The 22,557-nt window shown below is 40.2% G+C and overlaps 1 protein-coding gene across 2 annotated transcripts in view; it reads left to right on the top strand.

Annotated features, from left to right (window-relative positions):
* The window catches only part of PREX1 (phosphatidylinositol-3,4,5-trisphosphate dependent Rac exchange factor 1), a 174,028-nt gene that overhangs the window by 88,290 nt on the left and 63,181 nt on the right, over positions 1–22,557 (top strand). For both annotated transcript variants that reach the window (XM_086760400.1, XM_086760399.1), the window contains exons 6-9: positions 9,030–9,191; positions 14,397–14,530; positions 17,935–18,050; positions 19,052–19,201. In XM_086760400.1, the coding sequence (XP_086616526.1) occupies positions 9,030–9,191; positions 14,397–14,530; positions 17,935–18,050; positions 19,052–19,201 (562 nt within the window). The remainder of the gene's footprint in view (positions 1–9,029; positions 9,192–14,396; positions 14,531–17,934; positions 18,051–19,051; positions 19,202–22,557) is intronic.

Genomic DNA, 22,557 nt, shown 5'->3' with positions numbered 1-22,557 from the left:
GGTCAATAAATTAGTTTTATCCTCAGTTCAAAACTTCCCTAATGTGGCTTCCACTTCTTTTTCTTGCTGTCAAACTTCAGCAAATGATTTTAAGTCTATTTGGGGATTTAGGAGTTCTGAATATTTGTTAGTGATAAGCTTCATTATAAATTTTCCTTACAAGTGAGAAAGGGGCTTGGACTAGGCTTGAACAAAACAAAGCCGTGCTTGCTGAGATGGACATGATGATTTGGTGAGAAAAGAAGCAAAGGCAAACAGATGCACAGACCTTGAGAGCCTGCACTGTGTGAGTGACTTAAAACTCCAGTGCCTGTATGTACGCTGGAAAGTTTGCCGAGTAAATAGTTCTAGCAGAATATTTTGGATTAAAGCAGCTCTCTCTCACCAATAATAATTGTATGACTCTGTATTAATTGGTGTGAACTACGCTACTTAAGACTAGAAGCAGCTGTTGTGTAAACCAATCTCTGAACAAAAATAGCCTTTTTCCTTAATAAAGAGCATTTATGTCAGCAAGAAGAAAACCCTAGGGGAGTGGTGATCATGAGTTAATCACACCATTGGGGGTGGGGATTAGGAGCAGTCCTTTCTGTCTCCTTCCTCCCAACACACCAGGAATGTGCAGCACATGACAGCCGCACCCCTACAGGCTCCTGATAGCCCAGTGCATGTCACAGAGGTTGTTTCTTGTTTGATGTCTGTTCTCTTACGGAGTCACTCAGATTCCAGCCAGAAATGCACATTCCACCTCTGATCCTTTAAAAATATCTCATAATGTACACAACTCCATGGACGATTTAGGGCAGTAATTATGTATTGCTTCATATGATGGAAGACTCATTGGTCCTAGGAGGGAAAGAAAAACTTGGATGCAAAACGCTGAGTGACCAGATTTAGAATCCTCTTGAAAGAGAGAGCCCAACAGTGAGGCACACACGAGCCTTAGTAAGTGCAGCGCCTGGACTTTGAAAGGGAAAGATGGGGAACCAGTGGTGTAGATACAGAACAGCATGAAGAAAGGTTAACTCACTGCCTCCCCTCCTCTCCCTCTCCAGAGCTGTTTAAGGAACAGAACCTTCTAGTTGGCCATAAGTAAATATAGTTAATCTTGGGGAGGTTTGGTTTTTTGTTCTTTGGCATCTTTTCTGGTGGTGTTGCTCTTAGATTCATGACATTGCCTGGTTGCAATCCAACTCTGTGTAGCACAACTTTAAAAATCACATATACCCTACAGAGTTGTAAGGAACACTGCCAATTTATAAATCATACTTCTGTCTTCTGCACTTTTTAAATAAAATCATAAATAACTCGTAATATTTATAAAACTAGGAACATGTTTTTGTAACATTTTAATGTAGTATCTGTCGTAGATTTGATGGCACATTTGAATATAATCTGTTTTACTGATTTATCGTTGCTTGTCTAGCCTTTACCCTGCAGAAACATTGACATAAATTACAGATTTTAAAAATACACAGAAAAAACCCGACCTGCTATGATTGGCAGGTACACAGATGTACCTGCCTAGTGTAACACTTATTTTCTGGTTAGTTTAAGTGGAAAATAAATTTTAATATAAACAAATATTAAAAACTGTAAAATAAAAATATAAAACTCCTAGAAACACCTATGTTCACAGAAAGGTGGGTTGTTATTTTTTTTATAAAAGCACGCATTTTTGATCTGAACTGTTTATTAACACAACTTTTTGAACCAGTAAGCAAAGAAATATGCTGTCTGTTATCTCTGTAATCTTGAGATGTTCAGTAAGTAACCAACGGATGTCTCTCTGAAACGGAATTTTATGCATGCACTGGTTTGTAGCGCCAAGTGTGACAGCCTGACAAGCGATGATTTGCACCAGTCAATGCAGAATGTTAACATTCACTGCACAAAATCCGTGTTAAGCTATGTCTGAGTGTCCTCAAGAATATAAAGATAGGAGGAAGGAATTTTTAAAATACAGAAACTTGTAAATTTCAGCTGCAAAAATGTGTCCAGTTGTCAGTTTTGAGTAAACAAGCAATCATTTTTGTGTTGCAAGGGAGGACATGGGGAAGGATGATGGAGATTTCTTTTTTGAAAAAGATCAGTTAAGCAGAATAACATCCTTTTTTACTAGGAAATGTTAAAATTGTGTTTACATTTATAAAACCTCTAGCTTCCTCTGCCTGCCTGCATTGTTCACTCGTCGTTCCTCCTGCCACCTCTTTGTGTCTTCCTGTGCAGTGTTCTTTTTGCTGAGTTACCCCCTCATAGGTTTTGCTGTTTGGGGGTTAAGCACAGTTGGTGAATAGACAACTATATGAGCAGCTGGTATGTCTGTATTCTTATGTGATTTAGTTCTTATATTTAGATTCTATCATGTTTAGAACTCTTTTAGCCTTAAGCTATTTAAAGCTGCATTTGAGATTGAAATACTTGAGTTGGGAATCCTTCTACTCCATTGCATAGGGAAAACCTGTCACTTCTCAGTAGATGGACGTAGATGTCCTATCCTTTCCTTCTGTATGCTGTTCAGGAGGACACTACAGCTGGATGTAGATGTCTTGATGTGCTCTCTTACTCCCTTTGTAAAATGAGTTGTGTCTGTGTGTAGGTGTTTCGAGTGGCAATACCTCAGTCTTCGCAGCTATGAAAGAGGAAAATTCTGTGCCCAGAGGACATTCTGTCTTAGTTCTTTAAAGAACAAAGATTTTTTTTTTTTCCCCAGTTTATGATACAGAATACCTTTGCAATTCTTTTTTCTTCCCTCCCCCAAAAAAAGAGAAAAGTCAGAGGATAATGGTGAAGATGGCAGAGGCAGTGAAAAAGGCCGGCTCTTCTTTTCCTGACTGCTGGTTAGTCTGAAGGATTAACAAATCTTTAGCTAGAAAGTAGCGTTTTACAAATTATTTTAAGAAACTCTTTGCAAGGAATAGTTTTCTAATTTCCGGGCCCTATTAGTGCACAAGTTTCAATACAGAAGATAGTAATTCCAGACAATAATATGTATGAGCTTTATGGAGGGCAAAGACATTCATACTGAAGGTTTACCATCTGGTCTGTCTCTCCACTGCCTTTCAAAATGTTGTCAAATGCTCTCAGAGTTTACACATCATAAATCTGTCACTAAAATAAATAAGCACCTAGAGCTCCCTGGCTGTATTTAATAGAATCACAGAATGCTTTGGGTTGAAGGGACCTTCAAAGCCCATCCAGTCCAACCCCCCTGCAAGAAGCAGGGACATCTCCAACCAGATCAGGTTGCTCAGAGCCCTGTCCGACCTGGCCTTGAATGTTTCCAGGGATGGGGCATCCACCGCCTCTCTGGGCAACCTGTGCTGATGTTCCACCACCCTCAGTGTAAAAAAAAAAATAAAAAAAATAAAATTTCCTTATGTCCAGTCTGAATCTACTTCCCTCTATTTTAAAACCATTACCCCTTGTCCTGTCACAACAGACCCTGCTAAAGAGTTTCTCCTTGTCTTTCCTGTAGGCCACCTCTAGGTGTTGAAAGGTCACCTTCTCTTCTCCAGTCTGAATAGCTCCAGCTCTCTCAGCCTGTCCTCGTAGGAGGGGTGCTATTTCAGAAATGCTAGGCTTTGCTCTTTTGGGGAATGGCAGTGTCAGAGCAGCATGGCTCTTCTTCAGATGGCTTAAGACTAGGCAGTGGTGGGACAAGTTCTCCGACAGTCTATCCTGCTTATGCTGTCAAGGCAACTGACTGCCCCAGTCAGCACCCTGCCTGCCTTTTGCAGCCTGCTCTCCTGCTCCTTGGGCAGAACTGCAGGCAGGAAGCAAGAGTGGGGAAGATGCTGTGTTTATTGCAGCAGAGGGCTGTTGTGAATGAAGAGTTCTTTCTCTGTGTCTTGGTGATGTTTCAGAAAGGAATATTTAGACACTGCTCATGTATACATATCTGTTTCCAAAGCTGTGTGGGTGACACTTGAGTTGCAGAACTTCATTGATTTTTAATGAGAGTTATGTAGCAAGAATTCTGCACTCTGTTTTGGAAGATGGAGCAGAGGGTAGTGTCACCAAGGTGCAACACCTCTCCCTTGCCTTTTCTTTTTGAACACTTAATTTACTTGGCCTTATTTTCAGCAGAAATTGGGTAAAAACTTCCATAGGGAATTTCATTTGTGATATAAACTAACATTTGTAGCAGCCAGTCTCTTTCCTGTGCATGTTACTCATTCCATAAATCAACCAAGAGTTTAAGATCATTGACTCTTCTCTGTTAATGGGGTTCCCAGCTGTCGGCACATTACCCATCTCCTCTGTCATCCATCTGACAAGAGCCATTGTCAATTTCCATTTATAATTTTCTGAAAAGAGAAATTGTAGCTGTGAGTAAATTCTCAAAATGCCAAATCTGTGCGAAGAACTGAATAGTTATATTTCATTGGACAAACGTGAAATTCCAGTCCATTCATTTGGGCCTTTCTGTTTCCAGGATGTGCCTGTGTGGGAATGACAGCACCTCCCATTGCCGTGTTTTGATTCTCATGAGACCTGCTTCTTGCATTACTTAAAGGAGTCTCAGTGGTCAAGCAGTTTAATTTCAAGATGCAGATTTCACTTTAAAAGGTTCTGCAAATGGAGAAGTGAATAAATAAGTAATTAAAACGCTTTGTGCTTCTGTAATACTGGGTCTCAAGATAGCTCACTAGTGCTAGTGAGTTAAGTCTTGTTCCAACCAGGGTGAGGAAGCAGAGAGGAAGCCCTGAGAGGCTCTGTGCAAAGGCAGAAACAAACTTGTACTGCTTTTAACTCTAGCTTCCTCCTTTCAAATACACCTTCCAGTTTTGCTAGTATCCAAGCACCTCACAGTCTAATTATTTCTTCTACAGTTATTTCTGCTAGTAGAAAAGTATAGGTATGCACAAGGCTTTCCCGTGCGAAAGGTGACTTCTGTGTAAAGAACTTTGTCGAGCAGATCTATTAATCAACACTAGGACAGAGAAGGTTCCTTGATTTAGAAGTGCGGAGGGTCTGGTTTAGCGAAATGGTTGGATTAGCAGCTATTATAGTTACTACGAGTTAGTGCACGCTTCAGCAGAACTTGAACTTCGGCCCACATCCCTCCACTCTCTGACAGGCCGTGTAACTTGAGCCTAAAAGTACCAGTGACCTTCATCTAGAGGTTGTGTGTGGACAGAAGTCTGTTTAGGAGCTGTGCTTCTTATTACAGCCTGTGTGACCAACTTTGGCGAGGCAAGCCCCAGTAATGCTCAGGATGATACCTAAAATTAAAATATGTCGGCACCAAGACCCAATGATCTTTAAATTAATGCCGATATGACAAAATTCTGCGTAGTGAAGAGACACTTGCTTAGGTTTACATGCTGAGTAAAGAAGCAGAAGACAAATCAAACCACAGATTAAGCCTAGTTGGAGCCCATGACAGGCGTTTGAGGATTGCAGTCACTTATTTTGAATGAACAACAACTGTACAGGCTGTCTTTGCCCTCAGCTGTGGGAACTACGGATTGAAGCAATTTAGCTGTGTTGAGACCACAGTGCTGTGCAGGCTCTCTGGCTATGTTCAAACTCATTCTTGTGTCTCATGCAAAGTGATGCAATTTAGCAGCAGTTTGCCATTTAGACAGAGGACTTTAAAACAGCTAAATAACATGTTGAGGCAAAACAGAACATAGTGAGAAAGCTAAATATTCCAAGTAATCTAAAAATGTGGGTCTTAAACACTATATTATGTATCAAGATGAAATTACCAGCCTTAGTTAAGGTTTCTTTAATGTATTTTTATTCAATTGTGGCTGACTATAAAATACTACTGGTCTAAAAAATAATTAATTGTGAGTTGACAGTGGTTACCCCTTCTGCCACACTGGTTAATATTGTCAAGTCCTGAGTTTTCCCACCACTGTTTTTCAGTGGGCAGTGTTTAACTGGGCTCTTGTACATTGAATCAAGTGAAGCAGACTCTCTTAGGAACTCCTTCAGAGCAGACATGTTGTTCATCTCAACAGTCAGAAACATGTACCCCAACCTCCTAAACATCATCTGAGGAAGAGTCCCTGCTAAACTCCTGCTGCTCTCTTGGCACTCCAACACTCTCTTTCCCACTCCAACACTTTTTCCCTGCTTTGCCTTCTGGTGAACCCTCTATGCTTGCCATGGTCCTGTCTTGGAGGTTAAAACACTGAACTGAGTGCCAGAAGGTCTTGGTTCTGCAAGTGACTTGCCATTTGGCAAGTTACTGTTCCGTAAATGAATTTTCTCCTTCATAAAATTACTGTTATACTTCCTGGCATGCAAAAACATGGCACAGCTGTGGCTAGTGCATTTCCCTGCAATTTCTGGACACACAGACAACTCATGCACAGGGCTGTAGGCTCTTATCTGCATGTGATGGGTTGACCTTGGCTGGCTGCTGATTGCTCACCCAGCCACTTTCTCACCCTTACTATTTGACAGGGTAGGGGAGAAAATAAGATAAAAAAGTACATGTGAATCAAGATGAAGACAGGGAGATCACTTACTAATTACCGTCACAGGCAAAACAGTCTTGACTCAATTTATTGCCAATTAGAATCATAGAATAGTTAGGGTTGGAAGGGACCTTTCAAGGCCATCCAGTCCAACCCCCCTGCAAGAAGCAGGGACATCTTCAACCAGATCAGGTTGCTCAGAGCCCCATCCAACCCTGGCCTGGAATGTTTCCAGGGCTGGGGCATCCACCGCCGCTCTGGGCAACCTGGGACAGTGTTCCACCACCCTAACTGTAACATTTTTTTTTTTTCCTTAGATCCAGTCTGAATCTAGCTCCCTCTATTTTAAAACCATTACGCTCACCCTCTCACAACAGACCCTGCTAAAGAGTTTCTCCTCGTCTTTCCTGTAAGCCCCTTTTAGGTACTGGAAGGCTGTTTTAGGTTGTCCCTGGATCCTTCTCTTCTCCAGGCTGAACAGCCCCAACTCTCTCAGCCTGTCCTCACAGGAGAGGTGCTCCAGCCCTCTGATCATTTTCATGCCCTCCTCTGGACCCTCTCCAACTGGTCCATGTGCTTCTTATGGTGGGGGCTCCAGAACTGGACGCAGTACTGCAGGTGGGATCTCACCAGAGCAGAGTAGAGGGGGAGAATCACCTCCATCGATCCACTCGCCACGCTGCTGGTGATGCAGCCCAGGATGTGGTTGGCTTTCTGGGCTGCAAATGTGCATTGCCAGCTCATGTTGAGCTTTTCATCCACCAGCACTGCCAAGTCCTTCTCCAGTGTTGCTCTCAATCCATTCTCCACCCAGCTTGTCTTTGTGCTTGGGATTGCCCCAGCCCATGTGCAGGACCTGGCACTTGGCCTGGTTGAATGTCAGTAGGGCCCACCTCTCCAGCCTGTCAAGGTCCCTCTGGATGGCTTCCCTCCCATTCAGCCTGTCGATGGCACCACACAGCTCAGTGTTGTTGGCGAACTTGCTGAGGGTGCGCTCTATCCCACTGTCCATGTTGCTGAGAAAAATGTTAAACAGGATCAGTAGATATATATGCGTGGACGGAAAAATATATGTGGATGATGAGAAACAAAGCCACGTTCCTCCCACCCGCCACTGTTTTCCCAAGGCTCAACTTCACTCTTGTAGTCCCAGCTCCTCTGTTTTCCCCCCAGCCCTGAGCAGTGCGGGGGAGTATGGGGCACGGGCAATTGCAGTCAGTGTATAATGCTTCCTCTCTGCTGCTCCTTTATCCTCATGCTTTTCTCTGCTCCAATGTGAGCTCTCCTGGGGCTGTTTTTCTTCAGAATAAATGTGATCCTGTGTGTGTCCTTTATGGACTGCAGTTCCTGTCAGGAGAACTTGCTCCTGCAGGGGCTCTCTACCTGCTAGAGTTTCTTCGGGGAATATCCACCTGCTGCAGCATGGGGTCCTCCACAGGCTACAGTGTGGGTATCTGCTCCGTCATGGTCCTTTATGGGCTACAGAGAGAGACCTGCTCCAGCCTGGTCTCTCCAGGAGCTGCAGTGCAATCTGCTCTGGCACCTGGAGCACCTCCTTCCTGCCTTTCACTCTTGATGCAGGCCTCGCAGGGCTGTTTCTCTCACCTTTTTCCTTTCTGAAAAGGAGTTTTGCTGAGCTTTGTCCTATTTTAAACACATTTTCACAGAGGTGGCACAGGTTTCTCCTGACGGGCTCAGCTGGGCCCTGCTGTGGGTCTGTTGCGGGGCTGCCTGGAACCGGCTGGAACAGGCACGGGGCAGCCTCTGGCCTCTGCTCACAGAGACCTGGGCAGCCCCCTCTGCCAGCGCCCGGGCACAGACACCGATACGCTGAGGTGTCTGGGTTAGGAGTGTGTCTCACTGGATCCCTCTGTGGGCAGTGGAAGAAGACAGGCTTCTCATGAGGGCATGGGTAAATCTGATTTGCATTTTGGTTGCATTTTTCTGCTGGTGAATAGAGCTAAACAACCTAGGCCTGAAAGCTGCATATAGACAGAGATTACTGTACCTGATCATTTCCTAAGTGCTGTGGGTGGGGTATACAGCCTAACATTATTCCTGTAAGGCCATAGTTTACAGAATACCCCACTTCCATAGCTCTAGTGGTTCCTGATAAGACCTGATGTAGGCAGAATTTTTGTCTGATTGAAGGCATCTGATCCAGTGTCACTGAAATACTGGGTGTGCATCCCTGGTGCTGGTATGGCATCTAGATTGTGGCTAGGTCAACAGTTTGTGACATGTCTTTGTAATGGACAATCATTTTTTATATAATTTTAAAATTTATTTGGCCTTGTTTCACACTAGAAGCAAACATATATGACACAGGAAAACTTATTTAGCTTGAGCTCACTTAAGTTGGCATATTTAACATGAGTGATTGTTTCATATCAGCATTCATATAAAATGGCAACCCTGCACAAATGAAGAACAGAGAACAGCATCTACAGCAACATGTCCGCAACTTCTCTTTAATTTTGCAGTGGTTCTGGCGTTTTCCTGTGTGATTGGACACCAATACTTGTGCCTTTCCGTGAGCCACTTCCAAGTATATGTTGCATGTTTTGTTTCTTTTTCTTTTTTTTTTTAAAGGAATTAGCAAAGAGGACTCCCTCTAAGCATCCTGATCACCCAGCTGTCCAGAACGCATTGCAGGCAATGAAGACAGTCTGCACAAATATCAACGAGACCAAGAGACAGATGGAGAAACTGGAAGCCCTTGAACAGTTGCAGTCCCACATTGAAGGATGGGAGGTACGATGTAGGACTAGCAAGCTCCCTGGAGGCAGTTTAATGGGTTGAAGTTTAGCAACCCTGTGTACAGGCTTTTCTGTTTCTTATGTGATGTGTAAATGCTTTTGAAGGTGTGCATGGCATCACTCTGACAAGCTGAGAATTTAGTGTTTATTTTGAGTGTGCAGGCTGCTGTGAAATTGTAGCAGAACAAATAGATTATGAAAGAAAGAAAGGTGATAGAGCGAGAATGAACTGAAATTTCAAATTAGCAGATTAATTTGAAAGACAAACAGATCCAGAAGATTAAATCAAGATTGGTCTAAATAACAGAGGTTTCTCTTTGCATTCCTGCAAGCCTGTAGTTTTTCTAGGAGCTTTGAGAGTTAGCTCACTTGGCTTCATACAGATTTCCTGTATGAAAGATAAAGGTTAGATTAGAAAGTGACTGGTATATTTGCGTTTGCACCAGTTAAGTTACTCATAGATGTGTTTCTCATGATGTGTTTATCAGTAGGTGGATCTGTGTAGGTAGAAGCATTTACTAGGGAAGGGAGAAAAATAAGAGAGGGAGAAAACTAGAATGTGAAGCCTGGGGGAAGGGAAATCTGGAAAATGAGCCACTCAGTAGAAATGCTGGGAAGTCTGGATGATATGCAAAGGGTTGGCAGCTTATCTTATGATGACTTTAGTTGAGATCCTTGAATCAGTGGCGTTGGAAGCCTCTGGGAGGTGCACCATAGGGAGTCAGTGGTGTTAAATGGTGTCATGGAGAGAATGGCGTCAGCGTTTAGTGAGAATGACATTTAAAATGTTGAGGCTGATCGTTGCCAGCTGAGGATTTCTTAGCTGAGGACATTTTGTTAGAGGTCATGTAAACTTCCTCATATTCAGACTCTTGGGTGCTCTTTGTGACACTCTTGGGTTGTTTTTTATCTTTCGTGTATGTTTTAAACCTTGCTTATTTTTTTCCCTGAAGGATGTTCTTGGCATCCAGCTAAAGACGTGAGAACAACCCAGATATCCAGCTGTGTATTTTTTGGATAGAAGGCTCAGCAAACAAAGTCATACAATGTTCTATACAGTAAGACTTCTAGAAACAGTTAAAACCATTTCAAGTTCAATGCAACTCATAGGTCATCTAGGGAAGAGGCATGATTTGAACTCTGGAGCCTGAAGCATGACTATTAAAGTGTCCAAGATGCCATAAATGAAGTGGTATCCAAACTTACTGCTTTTTTTTTTTTTTTTAGGGTTTAACTCACGGTGACATTCTGGGGCTGAAAACCCTTTCAGATTTGTTTATGTACACTGATTTGTTAACGAAGTCCCCTAGGTCACTCAGCTCAAAGTTTCAAAAAGAAAAGTGTTTTTCTCTCCCAGTAAGCTGTTTAAATTATTACTCTAGAGCAAAGTGCTATGTTTGTAAATAACTTATTTTCGTTCTTTCAGATGTATTTCACAGTTTATTCCTAATGAGAAGGGCTCCTAAGTTCTGTCTATGCAAAACTGCAATTGCAGAATTAAATAAATTTTGAGCTTAAAAATGCAGTGATAGAAGCCACAGAGCTGACTGTAGGAGGATGTTTATATGGCAAATGTATGCCTATTTTTAGTTTATCTGAGGGCATTCTCTCCTATGAAATAGAAAATATTCCTTTTCTGTTAACATGGATATGAATTCTGAGACACTGGTGCCCTGTATGTACGACTGTATGTCACGCGTGCTAATTTGACAAGGCCTACAGCTTCCAACTGTTTTAATCCAATGCATCTAAAGAGTTAAAAAGAAGTGAAGATTAGCTTACATATGAACCAGTATTTTACAATTATAAGAGATGTAGCCTGAATCTGGAGAGCATGTAAGCAGCCCAACATGAAGTTAGCATTAATTTGTTCACGTAATTTGGAACAGGCTCCACCTTGTTTAATGTTTCTGTTTAACTAAACCAGCAGTTTCACTGGTTTCTATGATTTTGCACTTACTTCCAGCTGTCCCAACGGACCATCCCTGGTCTGATCTCTACCCTGATGCCGTCAGTGCCACCCTCAGTATTTCCAACATGAAGAACAAAGTAATGTTATTTTGCTTCTGCAAGTGTCTCTTCTTGTTCTTGAGAGTCACCTGTAACTTCCCGAAGAGCGGTAGTTGTTTTGAGAGCATTTTCCTCAGTTCAACATTTTTTCCTTTTAACTTCTCCACCCACCAGTTTGCATTGCCCTCTCTAATACAGTTATCACTGTCCTACCCTGAGCATACACTGGCATCATCCTGTCAGTCTCTTTCTGAGACAGATTATAATGAGGGGACATGTTAAACTAGGCCGAGTCTGGGAAGCTGCTGAAGACCTGCAGCTTAATCAGAGGTCTGTTCATCAAAATGAACTCTGCTCAGATTCATTCTTTTGGAATGCGCAGAATCCTTGTAGATGTATGTTATGGATTAGTCTCAGGCAGGTCAATTTGATTCTGGTTAATCCTTGTGGGAAACAAAAGATTAGTTTAAGAAAGGGGGATGAAAAGTAGAGGATGCATGAGAAGATCAACTTGTTCTTCACAAGTTTATATCGTGTTTCTGTTAATTCTATATTGATTTTTCTGTGGGGAGAGCTCCTCCTCCTGAGTCCTTGTGAATTATTTTCACTGAACAACTGCTACATATCCCCAGATTCTCCTAGTCTGAAATACATAGGAAAGCAAAGCTCCCAGTCACAGAACAGCAGGAATTGTAAGATGTGTGTTAGTGCTTGGGCAGATCAATAATGTTATAATTGGCTGTAATTTGCAATTCCACCAGCTATGTTTTCTTTCTCTTCCCCTTCTGCCTCCCCTGCAGCTTAGTCCCACGTAGAAAGGTGAGAAATCCTGTGTTGTCTCTGAAAACATTAAATAAATCTTCTTAATCTGTTTGTTACTATTGAAAAACCTCTCACATTGGTATAAATAGCAAGTAGCTAGGTCAACAGCAAACAGAAAATGCATCAACATTGTTTAGATACCATCATCATGGGTCTGATGGAAAAATAAAGATTCTTAGCTTTTTAGGGCGAGGAGCAACCATTGCAATTGTTTGCTTTCACATCCTGCACAAAATAGGGCAGATAATTTTACCCGGTGATTCCTGTGTTGATAAAAGATTGACTCCAATTACTGATGTCACTGTGCTCATTGCTTTTGCTATCCTTGGGTATCTTTCAGAAAATTAAGTACTTGATGTTAAGGGGCTCTAAGGCCTTGATTTCTCCATTGGGAAACCACGAGGAGCATGTTTTTATGTTTTACAGTCAGTTGGTTTCTGTTTCTATTTGTGTATGTGCTAGTAGGCCTTTGGGGTCATAATTCTGAGATACAGTGGTTTCTCCTGGAGGTAGTAACAGGTCATTTTCAAAATACACCAAGTGCTCATTTCTGGACATGTATTAACTCTTTCTGTAGAATGATTAAGAAAATAAAAACGTATCAGGACAGCAGATGGAACTATTGCATCTAGCTAGTTCCTGCATCGTTCTATCCAGAACGTATAGAAACACATGTGGAGCACACAAATTGGTGCTGCATACTTGGCAGCCTTTGAGAGTAGCTGCTTCCTCTTTAACTAAAAGCAAGACATGAACAGCAGAGTTGGCAAGATTTGATTTAGGAAATGGTGTAATCAGAGCTTCATTCACACCTTTAGAGTGACTGCATTGCATTTAGAAAGGCTGATTTCATATCAGTGATTTCCCGTGAATAGCTTGATGGCAGCAAATGGTACCTTCCTCAAAAAAACCCCCAAAAAATCTCAAACCAAAACAAAAAGCCAGCCACGCATGCAGTGTCTAAAATCATTCAAACAAATCCTTCTGAGGTGACTTTCTAGATGGAGCTGGATTTCATGCCTGCACACAGAGATGTCTTCAGTTTCTTGAAGTGAGTTGAGCTGTGTTTTACTGGATTTTTCTGTTATTTGTGAATACAGAGTTAGTGGAGCTTTGGAAATCAAGCAGTTCTGTTGATAATGAATGTCTTGCAATCCAAAGTCAGTCCTCTCTTCTAGTAAGACTCAAGGCAGTGGGTCTTAATTTACTTCCTTATCTGCGTGCTGACTAGGAAGGAAGTTACCTTTACTCTGCCTGAGTTGTTCTTCCTTCCAACTCAAAGAGAAATGCAAAAACTAATAAGTGATCTAGAACTGGGTGGAAAATACATCCAAGGCTTCAGGGTGTTTTTCTGAAAATGGACCTTTATTGATAGGATACTCTCGTACCTTTGAAGTAATACTAGGTCAAGGAATTTAAGGCTAGTGCCCAAGATTTAGCCAAACCATCTTGTTTGGCTGACGGAAAAGTTAGGGAGCAGATTCCCATCTGCGTGCATTCAGAATGTGCGGGCACTTGGAGTTTGCCCGTGCTGAGAGGAACCTGGGACAGTCCTATATTTGGTTTTTTATTTGGGCCCAACTGCTTTGGTCCTGAAGGACTCCATTTAAAGGATTGTATGATTGCTTTTCCTAGGAATAATCGGAGTAACAGTTTGGGGAGTGAATGATTGAGTGGCCTACTGTGGTTTTTAGCTTCTGGGCATCCTCGTAGGCTAAAGTATCTTGAGCACCAAGCTCAGTTAAGTCTACCAGTGTCTAGTGCATCTAATGGCCTGCACATAGCAACTAGTGTGCCCGGGACCCAGCCTCTGATTTTCCTGGCTATGTTTCTAACTTGCATGTGTTTATTAGACACAGAAAGGAGAGCACCTGTGTATACTTCTAACGAAGGAGTTGGAGAAGCATGTCACCACTGAGGAGATTTTGCAGAGAGATGGTTAATAATGACATATATCTGTACGAGAGCTGTAACGTTAGGGAAATACCGTTATTCCTTTATAAAGCATTCCTAAAGCCATCACTTGTGATATTTGCAATGATAGCTCAGGGTATGAAGAGAAGACTAATAGTCTTGAGAGAGTCACAATACAGCTGCTTTGAGAGTGAAAGATTTCTTCAGGAAAAAATCTCTTTGAATTTAATAGGAAAGATTTATTATGGTGTATGATAACTCCAAAAAATATTTGTAGTCAGGAGAAAATGTGATGTATTTAGCCATACTGAGAGATTGAGGACTTCCTCTTTGAGGGCATCACTTTCACAGTGTAGTGACGTGCAGATAAAATAACAGCATTTTAGTAAAAATCCTTCATTACATACACACATAAAAAGTTAAAAATAAAGAATATCTCTTTTCTATGTTTCAGGGGTCAAATCTGACAGATATCTGCACACAGCTTCTACTCCAAGGAACTTTGTTAAAAATCTCAGCAGGAAATATCCAGGAGAGAATGTTCTTTCTATTCGATAATCTACTGGTCTATTGCAAGAGGAAATCCAGGTGAGTCCCTCTGTCTTTACAATATTATAATGGGACCATTCAGATGTTTTGTAAGTAGAAAGTATGATCAATTACTGATCACTCACTGTATTCCCTGTTGCTCTGTAGTGCTGAGTCACAGGTGTGACTTTACTCTGTTCTTTGCTATTGCTATTACTTAAACTCTATTAGAAAGAAGTCACTATCTGGTAGGATAAATATACCAGACAGTAATGTGGTCCCCACCCTGAGAAATACGCAGTCCAAGACAGAAGTTGATACAGTGCAGAAAAAACACAGAGTGAGTTCTTACAGCTGGACAGCTTCCCAGAGCAGATGGGTCTCCAGGAGCGATGTGAAGAAGGAGGCCTTGCCAACTTTCATTGTGAGGTTATTCCAGGCAGAAGAGGGTGACGTGAAAAATGATAAAAAGCCAAGGAAGAGGAAAGTGGAAGGCTAAGGAAGCATTAAATAGACGCAGGGCACAGAGGAGTGAGGAAGAGATTAAAATTAGCAAGTTGCTGTTCAGGATTTGCAGACCATGTGTTCTGTGTGTTGTCTTCCTTTTTTATCCTAGTAGCAATTTTTGCATTGTTTCATCTTATAAAACGTAAGCAGTAGTAACACCTACTGCTTATTATTAAATTAGCGTTGTCAGTGTGGAGGGCAATTTGCTTCTGCAGCTATTATACTGGATATCAGTTCTTAAGCTTTTCACCTGCACAGCTCCAGTCTCATTCTCATGTCTTGGTCATTCTGAATTTACAATGCATTCTCTGCACTCCAGGCTGTCCTCCTACTCCCTTTGCTGTAATATCTTCCCCTTTCTTCAAGTTATACTTCTTTACTGGTCATGACCAAGTAGAACGGCCAGCTCAATTAGAAATTCTCAAAAACGGAAGTATTTTCTCTAAAGAAAATTCTCATATCTCAAAATCTGGCTTTATTTCCCAGTTCTTTCTTCAATGGAAATTTTGTAACCATTAAACTGGGAAAAAATAATTTCAGTGATGTTCAGACTTTTTGTGTGGATAATGCTGAAATTGTAAAAAAAATAATACAAAAATGCAAATTATTAGGTGGAATCTACATTAGAAATTGTTAGAATATAGTATAAACATTTAAATTAAATGGAAAAATTATGTAATTCAATCTTACATGGCTTTTTAATATTATCTAACTGAATCATTCTGACTCTGCTTAAATGAAGCAAGAAAGGTGAAACATTGCCTTTTGACGCTCTACCAGATTAGTCACAATTCAGACTTCCATACGAAACAGAATTCAGCGATTTGTGTGTTCTAACAGAAAACAATTCCTTAAAAAAAAAAAAAATCAGTTTGGTATCTAATCTTTTACTTCTTCAGAGCTCTTAGAAACTAATTTTCTAGTGCTGTTTGTGGTTCACATTAGTGTAGCCCCTCCCACGCTCTCCAGGCATTTTTCCTGGAATACTAAGATTTAGAAAACAAAATGTTCTACTGCCTTTGAAGCAGCTCTCTGTTTTTGTATAGGAGATGTTACTGAGCTATTCTGTAGTTTGACTTGATTTTGGAGGAGGCTGCTGTAACAAACACTTTGCTTTTCCCAAAGGATCGATATTGTTTATCTTTGTCTAATAATGTAGCTTGAACTGATTAAATGTCCAGAATCTGACTTCCATTAAAAAGTAGAATATTTTATTAAGTCTACTGGGAATTGCCTAATGTAAAAGATATATTTAGGGATGCTGAGCAACTTTAATTTTGGATATTTCTCCTGTCTAGCTGCTATTTATAGTTAGTCCAAAATAGGAATGAATGTCTGTCCAGTTGTGCTGGTGTGATCATTTGGCCAGCTGCTTGACAAACAATTGACATGTTAGTGGGACACAGATTTTGGGGAGAGAAAAAAAAAAGCAAAGTCAAAACCAAAAACTGCCTGTGTCTGTTCTTAATTTGAAATTGAATGACTTGGTTCTCATCTCACTTATACTATGCTTATCTTATAGAAATCACTTGGGTTTTATTGATTGAAAAGCACAAGCAGAATTCAGACCTCAGTCTTTGATAAGTAGTCCACAACGCAGCCATTTGAATTTGGGCATCATATCTTTTCACAATAGCATAAATTAGGAGTAGCATTGTCGAGACCAATTTAAGATGTGTTTAGAGTCAGAATTAGATCTGTGATTTTTGGTCTAAGACTGCAATCTCATCTTTTGCAGAAGCTTAGGGAAGTCTGACAAACTGACATAGATTTTTCAGGGCTGAGTATTATTTTGTGTTTTTAGGAGGATCACAGACTGCTGTTTAAATTGAATCCTGATAGCAAGTACAATATGTTTCATGTGGGGAAGTGGGCTGAGCATTTAAAAGGTTTCACTAAGGCTGCCAGGATAGCTTTTCTTTTGACTCCAACAGTTGTCTTTAGGAAATGATCTCATAGCTCCAAGATCTCAGTCCCTGTCAGTCTGATTGGATGTAAATATATGATCATCACTAAAGGTGTATTTGTCACTAAAGCTAGTTGTAAAAGGAAAAATTCTTTAGAAAAACTTGGTGATTCTCCTCTCACATCAGTTTATCATAGTTATTTCACTTTGACAGAAATTTTCTCCCCAGCTGTTTTTTATTGCCGTATTCCTTGAATCTTATGAGCTCCTGGCAAGTTGCCACAGCAGTCCCTTCACTGTGTGGAGCTTGGACACCTGCCATCTCAAATGATGATCATTTGACCAGTTGTGTTTTGATTCACGTAGCAGGGTTGTTCTTGGATATTAAAGCTCAGCAGGTGTCAGTTGGATAGTTTTAAAGCTCTTCTAAACATAAAATCAGAACGTAACTAGCAATGAAAAGTGCTGTCCTGAATTTTTTTATAAGACAATTCAGCAGAGACACTACAAAGCTTATGGATGAGGATGTAAACTTTGATGCAAAATCACCACAGCAGCACCTTTACAAATGCCACATGCAATGACATTTAAGACACATATGACAGACTATATGATATTAGCCTCTTTACACGTTTTATTTCATATTTGAAACTTGGTACATATACCACAAATTTATCAAAGCTTTACACAAACAAAGAAGGCAAAAGTAACGTTGTGTCAGGTGGTACTGCAGTTTTCATCCCAAACCCATGTGCTGTTCAGTTGTGCTGGCATTTTGATAAGTCAGTTGCCAAGAACGTAAACCTTGAAGGCATCCCAGTCTTCATGTAGTCTTGTAAAACAAACTCTTTATCATTTTACTGGCACTATTGTACACTTATCTTTGTGAGCTGATTGAGCATTCTGATTCTTTAAAATCAGAGACATGGTCAAATACCAGAAAACACTATATTGGAATCCCCTTTTAGTAGTCATACCTCAGATTGCTTTATGTGTATGTATGTTACACGGTTTGCTTAAGTATTGCTAACAGTCTAATTCCTAATTGCAGAGTTACCGGGAAAAAAGCATCTAAACGGACGAAGTCAATCAATGGGTCCTTGTATATCTTCAGGGGCCGAATCAATACAGAAGTCATGGAGGTAGAGAATGTGGAAGATGGAACAGGTAAGAGACCAAATACTCTCTTTTAACAACACAGCAAATCCAGAAGTGTTGGAAGTTGGTGCGAAAATACTTGGCCGTCTCCTTTAATGAAATCTTAAGATTAGGAGATTACCTAGTTATCTAGATAACTTCTGATGACTTCATTATTAGACCAACTGATACAGTTGAAAGACTGGACATGCTTTCAGGTACTAGTCCTTTATTCTGAAATGACCTTATGAAGAGTTTGTGTACTCTGAAGCTTGTCTATTTTTTCTCCTAATCCAAGTTAATGTAGTAAATGGTACTTTACCTTCTTTCTGTCCTTCCTTTTCTTACATCTGAAGCCATTACAGCTATAATAACAGAACTTCTGGATCATCTTCTCATTTAGAATATTACTAAATATTGGTCTTAACATCAAATCGGTAGCATGGAATGTGGCCGTGAATGAAATATGGGAATGCAACTGTGTTATGATTCTTGTGTTCCGAGAAAGGCAGGAAGACTGGATGGGTTTCTGATTTCATCCGCAAAGGCCAGATCAGTCCCTGCTCCTATTGTACTAAGTCAGGACATAATATTATGTCCTTTAAACAGTTGACATTTAAAGATTTCCCATGTCCTGTTGACAAAAACCCTTATGGTGCAGGATGTTACCGTGTCCTCAAAGTTCAGAACAAATAACCTGAGCAAGCATTGTAGACTTTTTCACTGATGTCATTGTATTTAAAATATTTCAGTTCTTTTGAACTGAAATTACGAAGTGTCACTCTTAGGACTGAAGCAGTCAGTCAGTTGAGCAGCCTAGCCATGGATAGGTACTTCTGTTAACATTTGTACTTCCAGAGTGGTAAGTAACAGCTAGTCACGTGAACAGTCAGCAAGACTGATGCATAAGGATCACCTCCAGAAATCAAGCTCTTCAAAGAAGAAAATTTTAATTGGGCTGTCTCACACTGATGTGATTGAAGTAGAAGGCTGCCTGTTCACTGTGTGCATTGTGCTTTGGGTTTTTACAGCAGATTACCACAGCAACGGCTACACTGTGACAAATGGCTGGAAGATACACAACACAGCCAAAAACAAATGGTTTGTCTGTATGGCCAAGACTGCAGAGGACAAACAGAAATGGCTGGATGCTATACTCAAGGAAAGGGAGCAGAGAGAGAGTAAGTGGATAATGTATTTTCTAAGGCACTGAATGGACTTGTGTATGAAGGAGAAATGTATATGCCTGTATAAGTATCTGAGAGAAAAAGAAAAGGTTGCAGTTTTTCCTCCATGGGCAGGATTAAAATCTATCCTTAATGACAAAAGGAAATCAAGTGATTGAAAACAAGTATTTCTGAATGTACACCTTGAGGTTTTTATGGACTTGTGTTGGTATATTTATCAAATACTTTTATTTGCCAGAGTCAGTTTCTCTGATGCATTGAACTACTGTGGAAAAAAAATACATTTAATCCATTTCATTTTTTGGTCTTTTATTTATAAAGATGATAAAATTGCATTTGTATTTATCAGTAAAAGGAAAGAAGAAAATGTAGTGTGCAGCCTTTTTCCAGAGGCAACGGCACAAACACGTTCTGACAAGCTCTGCCTCTGTGATCTTGAAATAAACAGAACAGTTTATGCAGAAAACTCTGACAATATTATGCTTAAACTGCGTACAGTGACCAATGTATGCAGATGCTTGTCACTTTTATCTTTTCTTGTGGCATGAGCCAAAAACTAAGCTTGTCTTGAAACAGTGTTGTACAATAGAAGCAAGCTCACAAAGCCGTGAATGAGGGTGAGTGATAAAAGTTCTGAGTTCCTTTAAAAGTCAGAACTATCTTTCGCAAGTGAACCTGCTTCCCTGTTTGCTCAATGGGAAAAAATGATAGCTCATTGCCAGAGGAAATGACACTTATTTTACAACATTCTGTGCCTGATTTCAGAAGTGGTTCTCCGCATGCACATCTCCAGTAAAGATGTAATTGCTCATCTGTGCTAATATTGAAAGTGGTCAGTCTGAAACGCTTTTTCATTAGTGTGTTTTCAGAACTTGTACTTGCTATGCAGTCACGCTTTAGCTTTTTAAAGTATTTTAAGAAAGTTACAGATCTATCACTGAAGTTTAATAAAAGCAGAGAATCTAAATTCTTTAATGTTCCTTGAAATCCAAACCGTAGTTTTTATGTTAAAATGCTTTGCGTCTAATCTGTTAAACGCAATGCACATTTGAGTGTTATTTGTAGCGTATCTTATCATGTATGAAGCCCAATGCACCTTCTGATAATAGCAAGGATACTACCTTCAAAATGTAGATCAGGCATGGTATAAATTCAGAAGAAATACCTGAAGGCAACAGAGAATTGGTTTTGGTTTGGTTTTTTTTTTGTGTGGGTTTTTTTTTGTATGTGTGTGTTTTTGTTGGTTGGTTTTTTTTTTTTTTGGGGGGTTATTTTTATAATTAAAGGGAAGCTTTTTACCATTCTGAGGTGCTTATCTGTACTCATCTGGTCAGTTCTGCATCCCACTCTAGTGTAAGAATCTTGATCTTCCACATGATATATTTTAAAAATAAAATAAGATACATTTCTTGGCTCTTACTTTTATCCTCACAGTGTTAAATCATATCTCTAAGAGATCCAAGGAGTGTCTCCATTTCATAGTGAGTTTTCACTTTGTGAGGTCAGTAGCGCTCTGCGGAATTTCCTGGGCCTTCAGGTAAATGTGTCAGGAGAGAGAAGGTTCAGTAAGAAGTAAAAAGACAGAACTAGAAAAACAGACCATATAAAGACAGAGAGCTTGAGAATATGGGGAGGTGACTGAAATAAATATTAGGAAGGGAAAATAATTGTTCCTTAATATAAAGTTTCTCAGTTTTCCATGCAGTATTGGCTAGTAAGAATGTTTTTTTTTCCCGGATGCTTTTTTGTCATAAACAGTTTTATGATGTGGCAGCTGATGACAGGCACTCGGGATAAGCATAGATATTCTGGCAGACATTCCAGGCCTTACTGGAAAATCTCCTTTGGATCAGAGTACTTGCAAAGTCACGGAGATATCAGTGTTTGGATTAGAAAGCTTGGTGAGGTTCCCAATTCTGTAGGATGAGTTGGGTAGAATGTGCATTCCAGTCTGCCATTTACATCAGAGCCTGGGGAATTTGGTGATGTAAGACCAGCAGGAAACATGTATACTGTTACACAAGCTGTTTTCTATCACAAGTTCATGTTGCAAATTAGCCTCAGCTACACGTGTCAGGATGCGCATTGAGTTGGATCACAGTACTGGGGGAGGAAGAGGATGGAAGAATAACGGCAATAAGCCAGGGGATTTGCGGAGCCAAAACGTTTAGCCAGGTATTGGACACATGAAAGAAAAAACTGTGTTTGAAAGGCAGAATGTTGTGCAAGCCTAATTTCTGGAACATGTGTTTCAAGCCTCTAAAGCAAATGCATTAAGCATTTTCAAAAAGCTAGAAAGCAGCTCTGATGACAAAGACTATCAATTTATTTCAGTATCTTACCATAAAGCAGCAGGATTTATGTCTAGTTAGGGTGAACTGCTCTTCCCCAAGAATGTACGGTTTTCATTTTCTAGCCTTACACTGATCATTTAAATTCTGCCTAATGTCAATCTCTGTAAAATTTAGGCATGTTAAGTACAGGACTAATTTAGGCCACCTGTTTTCAAGCTAATCTTAGAGATGACTAAAATCTATGCCTCTGTTTTGGACTCGAGTCTGAAGATTTGCCTAGATTTGCAAGTTCTAGAATAACCTAGCTGGAAGACAAAACTACTTGTTCAGGGTAGAAGAGACAAAACATCTATAGCAGCAAAACAGCTTTTCTCATGTGCTGTCCTCCTGGAGCAATATGCAAATCTAAAGGGAGGAGTGCCAGAAAATGCGAGTTATTATGATAGTGGTAACATAGACACCTGTTGTTTTCACAGATCATCCTCCTGACTGTAGCAATTCTCAAGTTAACATGAGCTATGTGGAAGCTCATACAAAGTGGATGTGAAATTTTCTCTATATCCAGTTATCTATCATTCTTTCAGTCATTCAGTGTTTCTTTCACTGGCTGGATAATATGATTGTCAAACTGTATTTTTAGCCTAGGAGTATTAGTAAATAGGCTAATTAAGAAAGGATGGCAAAATAATGTTCCTGTCTAGTTTTGATTTATTTAAGGATGTGAATTTGATTTCAACAGTTTTGTGTTTTTGGCTTCAAGTAATAGAACACTCAAAAAGTCATCTGCTCTGTCAAGCATTTAATAGCCTTGAACAAGTCTTATGCCAGCAGTTATTTCAGGGTCAAAAGTGAAATTGCAACAGGAAATCACTTTCAGAAGGTATATGTTTTATCTTGCTTTGGAACTTCTCCGTGTTCTGTAAACCATTCTGCTTTGTGTGATGTGATGTAGCCATAAGTTTAAGGCTGTTTTTTAAAATGGAGAAGAAAAGCCGCAAGCATTTCAGTGGTGCTAATCTCACCAATGACAGTTTTGTACTTAGATAAATAAATTAC

Source organism: Chlamydotis macqueenii, chromosome 16 (assembly GCF_036417535.1).
Source record: "Chlamydotis macqueenii isolate bChlMac1 chromosome 16, bChlMac1.mat, whole genome shotgun sequence".
NCBI classification, from domain to species: domain Eukaryota; kingdom Metazoa; phylum Chordata; class Aves; order Otidiformes; family Otididae; genus Chlamydotis; species Chlamydotis macqueenii.
Note: the sequence above shows the minus strand (reverse complement) of the source record. Positions and strands in the feature narration are given on the sequence as shown.